Source organism: Dendrobates tinctorius, unplaced genomic scaffold, assembly GCF_039654945.1.
Source record: "Dendrobates tinctorius isolate UK_male_01 unplaced genomic scaffold, ASM3965494v1 ptg000011l, whole genome shotgun sequence".
NCBI classification, from domain to species: domain Eukaryota; kingdom Metazoa; phylum Chordata; class Amphibia; order Anura; family Dendrobatidae; genus Dendrobates; species Dendrobates tinctorius.
In genome coordinates this window covers 43,258,494-43,272,107 of record NW_027361679.1, presented here as the reverse complement: position 1 = coordinate 43,272,107, position 13,614 = coordinate 43,258,494, and the positions used below count along the sequence as shown (strand labels likewise).

The 13,614-nt window shown below is 48.2% G+C and overlaps 1 protein-coding gene across 1 annotated transcript in view; it reads left to right on the top strand.

Annotated features, from left to right (window-relative positions):
• The first annotated feature begins 3,367 nt into the window (after window positions 1–3,367).
• Window positions 3,368–13,614, top strand: part of CDS1 (CDP-diacylglycerol synthase 1) — a 111,983-nt gene continuing 101,736 nt past the window's right edge. Inside the window, exon 1 of the mRNA XM_073541735.1 lies at window positions 3,368–3,641. Coding sequence (XP_073397836.1) covers window positions 3,585–3,641 — 57 coding nt within the window. The 5' untranslated portion in view covers window positions 3,368–3,584. The remainder of the gene's footprint in view (window positions 3,642–13,614) is intronic.

Below are 13,614 nucleotides of genomic sequence, written 5' to 3'. Positions count from 1 at the left end.
GCCCTGAAGACGCTAGGCTTCAAAAAAGCTATGTCAGTACTCAGGAATATTCTGAAGACAGAGCAACCGGCAAAAGGAGACAGCTCACCCCAGCAGGGAATGGCAGAATCCAGAAAAGCAAGGAAAACAAAACACTAATGCAAAAAGGCAAAGCAGAAATCTTAGCTCATATTGGCCATTAAGGAGGCTTGTTCTTCTCTGACAATTTTTGCTGTACAGGCCTCACAGAGGTGCTTCTGCTAGGTTTTGGGCAGCTTGGCCGTACAGATGGGGCATTTCTTATTTTTCCCTGATTCCTTGCTATCCTTTTTAGCAGCTGCCAAGGTATGTTTCTCCCCCTAGAATACACAAAGTACAGGCTGTGTGTCTAAGTTTAGGGAAGCTTACTCACGTGCCCCTGGCTTTGCTCTGAGCCAACCTCTGTTTTAGTGGGATCCTCCATCCTAACTAATGGAAACAGTCCCTGTATGACAGTAAGGCAGCCTGCACAAGGCAAATGACCCTATTTATACAATACCCTTCTGAAGAGCCGGCCTCCTGGAATGCTGGACCGTGACCCGGAAGTCCTCTGGCCAGCCTATAGAGGTAACGCTGCTGCTGTGTACTGATGCCGGCCGCGACCCGGAAGTACAGGGGGAACACGGCCGGAAGTGCGCATGGGGATTCCTGCTGGGACGCACACGCAAGGAAGCAGCCGGAAGTCCGTCCCGGGGGCCGCCACATGCTGGAAGCGGAGTACTGATGCCGGCCGCGACCTGAAAATACCGGGGGTACACGGCCGGAAGTACGCATGGGGATCCCCGCTGGAGCGCACAACAAATGCGACCGCGGAGATGACTGTAGGCAGCGGGTCCTGAGCTGAGAGCCCCCAGACAGGGTGAAGCGGCTCAACCCTCAGGAGCAACGCTACACTGAGGTAGGCTGAGGGACCCTTCAGGAGGGGTGTCAGCTGCAGATCACTTGGTGGCAGGAAGGGAAAGGCTGAACCCCCGATCTTAGCCGATCTACCCGGTATGGTCAGGGATAGGAGCTCCTCTCTTTTCTATCCTCCGTGGGACAGGAAAAAACACTGAAGGGTGGTAAAGGGAGGGTCCTTTTAACCTCTTGTTGCTTTCTGTCCCAATGAGGATAAGAAGGACGTCCTCCATGGTGCTGTCAGTTGGTGAACTGGAAATTAATGTTTTAACTGTATTTTGTGATCAAATTGTGGATGTGTGATTTGGTTGGATATTTTCTTGCTGAAGGGGACAAATTTACCTTTCAAATGGTGTCATTTGTGTGTGTGCGTGCAGTATGAACGGAGATACAAAGTAATCACCGAAAAAGTAGAAATAATAAAATAGATTATGGAAAACCCCTTTAAGAGGGAAATATTGAATCTGTCAGGTTTCCAAGTTCTTTTTTTTTTTTTTTTTAAAGTAGACTAGTGCAGTATTGCACTCAATTCTGATGGATAAAAGGAGGAAATATGTAGTATAAAAGAGACTAGTACAAATGTGAGCAAAGGACTAAACTGATTTTTATCCATATTTTATACATAAGCCATGCTGGCAGAGAGCTTTGCAAATGCACTTAACTTGTCAGTGCCAACAAAAACGCATGACATATCACATGAATGACAGAACTTTGCTTCAGTGTCTAGACATACCCTGCTATATTGTATTACTGAATTAGGGGCATGTGACACCCTTGCACATTATCGTGTTATCTTGAAGCAAAGAACTTGAAACCATTTAAAGCCTCATGGAATTTAATCTGGTAAATGATTCTACAGCTCAATTTCCAGGGATGGTTCTAAAAGTGGGGTCCTAACTATGCTTTTACTGCACTTTTCACCACATTAGGAATTCAGTTGTGAAAATCTTCTCCATCTACCCTAAAACTGTCAACTGCTCTAAATTTACAAAACTTAATTGGAGCCGTATTTCCAATATACAGTATTTTACTGTTGGATCACTATTATTTGCCTCTTCTCTATATATCAACTAGGTATAAGGGAACTAATATTTCAGTAACTACACAATCATATTTTAGGGTTCAGCTGCAATGCTCAGACTAAGGACGGGATCACACTACCGTTTGTCCCATTCTCTGAACTGTGTGCCCCCTTCAGGCAGTTTGACCTCTTCTTCTTACTACTTTCCCCCCCTCTTCAGGGCTCTGTTTCCTTTGGACCATGTGCCCCCTCCTACAGGCAGTTTGACCCCTTGATCAGGGTGCTATTCCTCCCTTCCAGAAGTTTAACCCCTTCCTAAAGGCCTTGTACCCAGGTTTCCGTCTCCAGTTTGACCCATATCTTAGTGCCCTGTTCTTCTGTTTCTACCTCTTCTAGGCAGTTTAACTACTTCATCGGCAACCTCTGCTTACCTCCTCTGTGGGCAGTTTGTCCCATCTTCTGGACTGTGTGCCCCCCCATCCTCCTGGAAGTTTGACCACTTCTTCGGGGCCCTGTACTGAGGTTTCCCCTTCCCCCTAGGCAGTTTATCCATTTCCTCATGGCCCTGTACTCCTGTTTCACCTTCCTCAGGTTTCCCCCTCCTCCACACAATTTGATCCCTTCCTCAGGGCCCTATACTCCTGTTTCCCTTTCCTCAGGGGCCCTGTACTCCTATTTCCCTTTCCTCAGGAGCACGGTACTCCTATTTCCCTTTCCTCAGGGGCCCTGTACTCCTATTTCCCCTTCCTCAGGGGCCCTGTACTCCTATTTCCCCTTCCTCAGGAGCACGGTACTCCTATTTCCCCTTCCTCAGGAGCCCGGTTCTCCTATTTCCCCTTCCTCAGGGGCCCTGTACTCCTATTTCCCCTTCCTCAGGGGCCCTGTACTCCTATTTCCCCTTCCTCAGGGGGCCTGTACTCCTATTTCCCCTTCCTCAGGGGCCCTGTACTCCTATTTCCCCTTCCTCAGGGGCCCTGTACTCCTATCTCCCTTTCCTCAGAGCCCTGTACTATCTTCCTTTCCTCAGAGCCCTGTACTCCTATTTTCCCTTCCTCAGGGGCCCTGTACTCCTATTTCCCCTTCCTCAGGGGCCCTGTACTCCTATTTCCCCTTCCTCAGGGGCCCTGTACTCCTGTCTCCCTTTCCTCAGAGCCCTGTACTCCTGCCTCCCTTTCCTCAGAGCCCTGTACTCCTATCTTCCTTTCCTCAGGGCCCTGTACTCCTATCTTCCTTTCCTCAGGGCCCTGTACTCCTATTTTCCTTTCCTCAGGGCCCTGTACTCCTATTTCCCCTTCCCCAAACTCCGGTCCCCTCCTCCTCCTCCACTTTCTGCAATACTCCTTATGTAGTGCTCTGTGTGTCGCCACCATGTCCCCGCCCTGCTGTCAGCAGTGTGGGCGGGAGGAGGGCTGAAGTGCAGGGATAGCGCCACCTCCAGGACGTCCCTGCCCGCACTTCTCCTGGTAACTAGTGACAACCAGCCGCTTATTCCTTCCCGCTCACCTCGGGAAGACTGCAGAGAGGGGGGGGAGCTCGGAGCCCGCAGCGTCTCGCGCGCCATGCTTCCGGGTGCTGTGTGCCCCGCCTCCTGCAGATCCCTGTGATCTCCTCGCACTTACCTGCGCCTCATCCTCGCGCCGTGTGCGACATGTCCGAGCTCCGGAGGAGAGGGCCCTGCGGGGGGGCCGACCACAACAGCGACAAAGTAAGTGCTTCTACCGTCCTGGCGACCGTGTCATTGTGTCACCTGTGTGCCCGCCGGCCACGGCCTCGTTCTGTGGTTGTGCACTGACCTGACACATAAAGTTTATTCATGAAAACTAGGGCAGATAAAAAAAAGCAATGCTGTTGCCAGTAGCAACCAATCAGAGTATCCCTATCACTTTAGGAAGCCTCCTGATTGGCTGCTCCAAGGACAAACCTGTTCTCTTCCCTCTGCATGGAGGAGTGCAGTAATGTCACTCTCCTGCACCGCAGCATCTTCGTGGCGGACTCCGGGGCGCTGGACTTGTCATTTCCCTGGACTTGTCCTCTAAACCCATCTTCTGTCAAGTCTGACAGATTCTGCGATGGAGGCGAAAAATGAACAGACCCTTGAAGATGGAAATCTGGTGTAGTTGTAGTTTTACACTGGAGTGGCGACGGTCACGGGGCATGGAAACCGAAAACAATGGCACGTAGTGGCCACTAACAGTGGCCCACGGACCGCAGTGATCGGTGATGGTCTGGTTTCCACTTTACTGGAGAAATATCTACCGTACTTTTACTGAATCTGTATTAAATGTGTGAAATCAAGCAAAGTTTATGATCCCTTCATCTAGAAGGGTGGCATTCTCCTGGTATGAGGGGGCTGGCTGCACAGTTCTGTGGCCGCCTTTCTGCCCCCTGATCTGTAAACCGGCATTTCACTTTCATCACTCAGATCTGGTTGTTACAGAAAGGAAATGCTGATCGGGTAGGACGCCTTACATAACGGAGAGCCGGCCAGTGGCGTCACCCGATCACAGCTTCTGCTTTAATTATTTGTGATGTCCTTATTGCATCTCTCAAGATCGGCTTAACCTCGGAGCGGCCCCTGCAAGGCGCTAATGTGATGTACAGTATTTACTCCCAGGGCCCCCACCAATGACTTATGCAATGGCGACCTCAAATGTCTCCACTGCTTGCAATTCAAAGGATTCCCAGTAATATGCCCATTATACGTGGCATCATGTTGTATCTAGGGTAGCTGCGTAACATGCTTTAGCGTTTTCACACTCCTTCCTATCGATAAAGATTCGGCCAAACATATGGCAGGACTGCAGGTTACTCTGATAGGGTAGTGTGCATGGGGGTCGCACTCTGCTACTACAGAATGACAGGTTGGGGGCATGCTGCCACAACTGCTACTGGGTGGGAGACATGCTGCTACCTCTGCTGCTGAATGACAGGTGGGGTACATGCTGCTGCAACTGCTACTGGGTGGAAGGTGGGAGACATGCTGCTGCCGCCGCTACTGGTGGATTAAAGGTAGGAGACATGCTGCTACCTCTGCTGCTGAATGATAGGTGGGGGACATGCTGCTGCAACTGCTACTGGGTGGAAGGTGGGAGACGTGCTGCTGCCACCGCTACTGGTGGATTAAAGGTAGGAGACATGCTGCTACCTCTGCTGCTGAATGACGGGGACATGCTGCTACCTCTGCTGCTGAATGACGGGGACATGCTGCTACCTCTGCTGCTGAATGACAGGTGGTGGACATGCTGCTGCAACTGCTACTGGGTGGAAGGTGGGAGACGTGCTGCTGCCACCGCTACTGGTGGATTAAAGGTAGGAGACATGCTGCTACCTCTGCTGCTGAATGACGGGGACATGCTGCTACCTCTGCTGCTGAATGACGGGGACATGCTGCTACCTCTGCTGCTGAATGACAGGTGGTGGACATGCTGCTGCAACTGCTACTGGGTGGAAGGTGAGAGACATGCTGCTGCCGCCGCTACTGGTGGATTAAAGGTAGGAGACATGCTGCTACCTCTGCTGCTGAATGACAGGTGGGGGACATGCTGCTGCAACTGGGTGGAAGGTGGGAGACATGCTACTGCCGCCTCTACTGGTGGATTAAAGGTAGGAGACATGCTGCTACCTCTGCTGCTGAATGACAGGTAGGGGACATGCTGCTGCTACTGGGTGGAAGGTGGGAGATGTGCTGCTGCTGCCGCTACTGGTGGATTAAAGGTAGGAGACATGCTGCTACCTCTGCTGCTGCAACTGCTACTGGGTGGAAGGTGGGAGACGTGCTGCTGCCGCCGCTACTGGTGTATTAAAGGTGGGAGACATGCTGCTACCTCTGCTGCTGAATGACAGGTAGGGGACATGCTGCTGCAACTGCTACTGGGTGGAAGGTGGTAGATGTGCTGCTGCTGCCGCTACTGGTGGATTAAAGGTAGGAGACATGCTGCTACCTCTGCTGCTGCAACTGCTACTGGGTGGAAGGTGGGAGACGTGCTGCTGCCGCCGCTACTGGTGGATTAAAGGTGGGAGACATGCTGCTACCTCTGCTGCTGAATGACAGGTAGGGGACATGCTGCTGCAACTGCTACTGGGTGGAAGGTGGGAGATGTGCTGCTGCCGCTACTGGTGGATTAAAGGTAGCAAACATGCTGCTACCTCTGCTGCTGAATGACAGGTGGGGGACATGCTGCTGCAACTGGGTGGAAGGTGGGAGACATGCTGCTGCCGCCTCTACTGGTGGATTAAAGGTAGTAGACATGCTGCTACCTCTGCTGCTGAATGACAGGTGGGGGACATGCTGCTGCAACTGGGTGGAAGGTGGGAGACATGCTGCTGCCGCCTCTACTGGTGGATTAAAGGTAGGAGACATGCTGCTACCTCTGCTGCTGAATGACAGGTAGGGGAATGCTGCTGCTACTGGGTGGAAGGTGGGAGACGTGCTGCTGCTGCCGCTACTGGTGGATTAAAGGTGGGAGACATGCTGCTACCTCTGCTGCTGCAACTGCTACTGGGTGGAAGGTGGGAGACGTGCTGCTGCTGCCGCTACTGGTGGATTAAAGGTGGGAGACATGCTGCTACCTCTGCTGCTGCAACTGCTACTGGGTGGAAGGTGGGAGACGTGCTGCTGCCGCCGCTACTGGTGGATTAAAGGTGGGAGACATGCTGCTACCTCTGCTGCTGAATGACAGGTAGGGGACATGCTGCTGCAACTGCTACTGGGTGGAAGGTGGGAGATGTGCTGCTGCTGCCGCTACTGGTGGATTAAAGGTAGGAGACATGCTGCTACCTCTGCTGCTGCAACTGCTACTGGGTGGAAGGTGGGAGACGTGCTGCTGCCGCCGCTACTGGTGGATTAAAGGTAGGAGACATGCTGCTACCTCTGCTGCTGAATGACGGGGACATGCTGCTACCTCTGCTGCTGAATGACAGGTGGTGGACATGCTGCTGCAACTGCTACTGGGTGGAAGGTGAGAGACGTGCTGCTGCCGCCGCTACTGGTGGATTAAAGGTAGGAGACATGCTGCTACCTCTGCTGCTGAATGACGGGGACATGCTGCTACCTCTGCTGCTGAATGACGGGGACATGCTGCTACCTCTGCTGCTGAATGACAGTTGGGGGACATGCTGCTGCAACTGGGTGGAAGGTGGGAGACATGCTGCTGCCACCTCTACTGGTGGATTAAAGGTAGGAGACATGCTGCTACCTCTGCTGCTGAATGACAGGTGGGGGACATGCTGCTGCAACTGGGTGGAAGGTGGGAGACGTGCTGCTGCTGCCGCTACTGGTGGATTAAAGGTGGGAGACATGCTGCTACCTCTGCTGCTGAATGACAGGTAGGGGACATGCTGCTGCAACTGCTACTGGGTGGAAGGTGGGAGACGTGCTGCTGCTGCCGCTACTGGTGGATTAAAGGTAGGAGACATGGTGCTACCTCTGCTGCTGAATGACAGGTAGGGGACCGCTGGATGGAAGGTCTGAGACATGATGCTGCTGCTGCCGCTATTGGTGAATGACAGGTGAGGGGGCAGTTTGCTTCTACTAGATGAAAGTTGGGGGGGTATGCTGCTGCCACTACTACTAGATGAAAGGCGGAAGGCTTGTGGCTGCTGCTATTCCTGGTTAAGAGGTGGGGGGCATAATGTCACCACTACTACTGGTTGAGGTGTGGTAGGCACACTGTGGTCACTACAGCTAAAGGAAAGTTAAGCAGCATGCTGCTGGCTCAGAAGTGGGAAAATTCTATTGCAACAATGGCTGGTTGAGGTGTGATGGGCGCACTGTGGCCATTACAACTAGATGAAAGTTTGGGTGCATGCATACTGCTGACTCTACTCCTGAATGAGAGCTGGGGGGCATTCTGTCTCCGCCACATCTGGATGAGAGCTGGGGGGCATTCTGTCTCCGCCACATCTGGATGAGAGCTGGGGGGCATTCTGTCTCAGCCACAGCTGGATGAGAGGTGGAGGGCAATTTGCCGCTGCTATTGGTGGATGAAAGGTGGAGCCATGCCTCTGTTTTACTATCCGGGTAAAAGGTTGGAGGGGGCATTCTAATGCATATGGAGAAAGAGGGGACAAGGTGTTACCACTGAGGAAAAGTGTATCTGGGAAATCAGAGACCCAGCTATAACTACTGCAGATAGGTGAGTAGCCTGCTGATGTTACTACTATTCCGGGATTTAGTTGCCACTACAGTGATGTATGGCTGGTATCAAACATCCTGGTAACAGTTTTGTTGGCAATAGTCTGCTGGGAGCGTCATTGCTGGCTCCTAACTAGGATTTGACTAAGATTTGTCCAGCCCTGTTGTGTTGGTATTGGTGTACCCCATTATCTGGCTTGGCATTTTGGACGTCTGTGCAGAATACTTATACATCCCTGCACCAACCAGTCCTAGTATATGTGATCATGTTTTTTCACATCTAAGTAGCCTTTTCACGGAGGGAGAGAACAGGGTCTCTATTACTTACTAGAAGTCGATATCGACCTTTTAAAAATCTGTGCTACTTATCAGTACAAAGTAGGAGGCTGCTTTTCTGAGTAAAAGGCTTCTGATGGGGGGGCTTTAAAGGGGTGTCCAGGTTTGGGATAAAAGTCGGCAGTTACTCGTCATGACTGTGTGCTGTCACGATTTCCCAGTGTGATCAGGTGGTCATGTGACCACCTATGCAGTTGTGTGAAAGTGTTTCCCCTTCCTGATTTCCTATTCTTTTACATGTTTGTCACACTTAAAGGGAATCTGTCACCTATTTTTGGGCCTATCTACAGCATTATATGCTGTAGAAAAGCCTCCGATGTACCCTGAAAGATGAGAAAAAGGAATTACATTATACTCACCGTGGGGCGGTCCAGGTCTGGTTTTGGTTCGATGGGTGTCGCGGTCCGGTCCGGCGCCTTCCATCTTCTAACCGTGACGTCCTCTTCTTTGCTTCCTGTCCCGGCTCCGGTGCAGGCGCAATGCTCTGCCCTGTTGAGGCGCATAGCAGTGCGCCTGCGCCGGAGCCGGGACGGGAAGCAAAGAAGAGGATGTCACTGCATAAAGATGGGAGGCACCGGACCAGACCGCAACACCTATCGGACCAAAACCGGACCCGGACCGCCCCTGGGTGAGTATAACGTAACTCCTTTTTCTTATCTTTTAGGGTACATCAGGGGCTTTTCTACAGCATTCTGTAATGCTGTAGATAAGCCCCTGATGGCGGTGCCGGCAGCTGATAGGCCCAAAAATAGGTGACAGATTCCCTTTAAATGTTTCAGATCACTACACAAATTTAAATATTAGACAAAAATAATACAAGTACTGTATATACTCGTGTATAAGGCGACCCCCTAATTTTTCCACAAAAACCTGGGAAAACTTATTGACTCGAGTATAAGCTGAGGGTGGGAAATGCAGCAGCTACTGGTAAATTTCAAAAATAAAAATAAATACTAATAAAAGTATACTGGTGGCCCCATAAGATGCTCCATATTAATTAATGCCCCATATAATGCTGCACAAAGGTTAATGGTGGCCCATAACATGCTCCATATTAATATATGCCCCATATAATGCTGCACAAAGGTTAATGGTGGCCCATAACATGCTCCATGTTAATATATGTCCCATATAATGCTGCACAAAGGTTAATGGTGGCCCATAACATGCTCGATATTAATATATGCCCCATATAATGCTGCTGGTGCGATTTAAAAAAAAAAAAAAAAAAAAAGACACTCACCTCTCGTCACTGCCCGCTGCTTCTCAGCGTCGCCGGCGCTGAAGTGACTGTTCAGGCAGAGGGCACGCATTAAACACGTCATTGCGCCCTCTGATCTGAACGTCACAGCCAGAGGACCCAGGAGACTGAGAGCAGTGGTAGAACGGGGATAGGTGAATATGGCATGGCTGGCTCACCCTCCCCCAGTCCTACTCAACCTCCTGGCGTCTGCATATCCGGCTCTGCTACATCTCAGTCCTGGAGTCTGCATCTCCCTTTCGGTCTTCCTGTGCTGGTCACATGGTACCGCTCATTAAAGTCATGAATATGAACGTGTCTCCACTCCCATAGGGGTGGAGCCGCATATTCATGACTTTAATGAGCAGTACCATGTCACCAGCACAAGAAGACAGGAAGGGCGATGCAGACGTAGGAACTGAGATGTAGCAGAGCCGGATAAGCAGATGCCAGGAGGATGAGTATCATGTCTCCTGCTCCCCCTCCCTCGCTGGTTTTCTGGTGTATAACTCGTGTATAAGCCGAGAGGGTCTTTTTCAGCCCAAAAAGGGGGCTGAACAACTCGGCTTGTACACGAGTATATACGGTAATTGCAAAATGCAGTTTTTAAGTGAAGATCTTTATTATTAAGGGAAAGAGAAATCCAAACCTAAAGGGTCCTATGTAAAAAACTGATTGCCCCCTAAACCTAATAACTGGTTGGACTACCCTTAGCAGCAGGGCTGTGGAGTCGGTAAGCCACAGTTGCAACTCCGACTCCTGGATTTTATCAGGCTCCGACTCCGGCTCCGACTTCGGCTCCGACTCCGGCTCCTTCATAAATGGCCAATTCATAACAACAAATTTACTGTTGTAAAATATTAAACATCGTGCTTATTCAGTTTCTCACCATCATATAAGTAATCAGACCACTTAGAGCAAAAACTACATTTATTAGAATACAATTAGAATATAGCAAATAACTTTTATAAACTTTTCTAAACTGTAAGTAAATATGCAATAAACACTTTTATGCAGTTAATAAGAAGAAATCTATAAATTTGTCCTCAGAAAAAGTATTGCCTCTGTCAGATCCTCCTTCATGGATGCCCTCAAATCTGAACTAATTATTTTGAGAGCAGAGAACAACCTCTCTACACTAACTTGTGTTGGTGGCAAAGCAGTAACCACTCGGGCAACATCTCTGACAATGTCAGGATACAGAGGAATCGCTTGTTGCACTGTTATTTTTGATGAACGGTCAAATTTCTCAATTTCTTTTAGTGCACATGAAAAATTCTGCTGAAATGTACAGGCTGTGTTCCTTGATGGGGATGACTCTTCTTCTATGCGGGAACGCTTTGCACGGTCCTTGTGATCCAAATATTTTTCGAAATTAAATTCTTCATCAGTTGATGATGAGGGTGAAGATGTGGCAAGACGACTAAATTCTTCTACTTCCTCCTGACTGATCTGCAACCCTTTCATCCTTACTGCTATTTCAAACAGAGCTTCTTTTCCTTTACTTAGCTGTTGATCATCTAGAAGAATCCGATGCATTGGGTCTACATAAACAGCTGCCTAAAGAATGTTATTTTGTAATAGTAGCTCCTCTCTCCGTTTCATTGATGTAGCAATGCCACTTGCAATTAACCCTCCTCTTTGGGACAGGCGAAACATCAGGTTCTTCCACTCCTTTGAGAAAATACCTGGAGTTAAGTCCTCTGCTTGTAATTTTTTAGTCACTGTAAATGGGTGCTCTAGCAATTTTTCCAGCTCAGTCACCTGATTCCACTGACTTTCATTTAGCGTCAGTTGAGGGTTAGCCATGTCTACAAGAAAGGTTTTCAGTTCAACCAAGCGCTGAATCATTAAGTAAGTACTGCCCCATCGTGTGGCTTGATCAATAATTGCCCCTTTTCCAGCACGTCTCTTCAAAATTGAGTCAACTTTAGGGGTTCTGGCAACAGTAGCCAATTTTCTCACCTTGCCAATCAGTGCAGCAGCATGTCCTTCTTGCAGACTGTCTCTTATAGCCAGCTGTAGCGTATGCACAACACAGCGCATGTGATGAATGAAAGAACATATTGACACAGTTTCAACAAGATCATCTAAACTATCATGTTGCTGTTCATCTGAAGCAATTTCAGTTTGCTCCTCAGTTACAATACTGTGTTCCTCTATTTCAAACATTTCTGTGTCTGTGGACCCAGAATGTTCTTCTAGCTGCTGGTCACCATCATTACTCTCATTCATTAGCTTAATAGTACTTATCATATTTGAAGCATTGTCAGTTACGACAGAACTTGCTCTTTTTTAAGTTCATAGTCTTGCAGAACCTTTTCCACCAAGACCTGGAGAAACTCACTGGTGTGATGAGCTTTGGTGTCTTTTACTGCCAATGTCTTGATAACTATTTCATTTTTGTCACAAACAAATCGGACATTGATGGCAAAATAGTTCACTCTGTGACGTGTGCAGGCATCCATTTTAAGAAACAAAAAGCGTCCCTTGAGAGTTTTTTTAAGTTCTTCCTTTTGTTTAAAAGCTTCTTTGATTACTAATTTTCTAATACTCTCTCTCTCCAGAGAAACACCAAGCTTGCGGGCCATTTCCCCATTCAGACACATAAAAGCTGGTCGTGAAAATAATGAAATAGGCACACTATCCTTTACAACAAGCTCTATGATCTGTTTTTTAAATGTATCTACTGTCATTGTCACAGTAACTTTGTCACTGACAAAATATCTTGCAACTGATGGCTGCAAAGTTCTCTGCTCCTTTGTTTGGCTGGAAGAGCTGGGCACTGGTTCATTGGTTTGGATGCAGTCTTTCTTATCCACTGCTTTCAGTACTTCTGGATGAAAGCGCTGTAAATGTCTCTTTAGATTAGAAGCTCTGGTAGGAGCATTTTTATCTTTGTCTGAATATGCACTCATCTTGGCTTCACATCATTTGTTTTCGTCTGGATCATTTGTCATACACTGACAGACATAATGTTTTCTATCTTGAGTGATGGTGAAATGTTCAAATACAGCTGATTTAATGTGATGCTTCTTTGACATTCTCAGGTTTTTAATTCTGCATTCACAATCCAAATGACAATTGTTTTTCCTAAAAACAATTGTACAAAATTATTGCCAGGTCGTACAACTGATATAGTGGTCAGTAATACTGTTATTATTCCTCATGTACTCACAGTTAACTGATGCAAAGTTTGTTGAAAGGATAATACTTCTTACAGTCTTCCTCTTCTGAGTAGCAGGCAGCTGTGAGATGCTTGGAAGACGCACACCTAGTATGATCTAGTCTAGAGGAGGAGCTTTACTACTAAGAATTTGCAACACATTTTCACTTTCAGTTTCATACATTGTAAGTAGGGGGGTTGGGGCAGCATGAGGTTAACCAAGTATAAGATTAGATAAGGGCAGTGGAGAACAGTGACACACAAGAAGTAAGAAATGTCTCTATCTCCAGCAGAACTGCTTATCACTGTTGTTCATAGTTTGATAGAACATATTTTGAGTAACATTTATAAAATTCATATGAAAGTTCAATTATGAAATATTAATACATTTTTTTTAAAGCTTGAGTCGGTACATTTCTACCGACTCCGACTCCAACCAAAACTAACTCCGACTCCACGACTCCGACTCCACAGCCCTGCTTAGCAGCAACAACTGCAATCAAGCATTTGCGATAATTGCCAATGAGTTTTTTACAATGCTCTGATGGAATTTGTGGCCCACTCATCTTTTCAGAATTGTTGAAATTCAGTCATATTGGAGGGTTTCCGAGCATGAACCGCCTTTTTAAGGTCATGCCACAGTATCTCAATCGGATTATGTTCAGGACTTTGACTAGGCCACTCCAAAGTCTAAATTTTGTTTTTCTTAAACCATTCAGAGGTGGAATTGCTGGTGTGTTTTGGATCATTATCTTGCTTCATAACCCAAGTGAACTTGAGGTCACGAACAGATTCTCATTCAG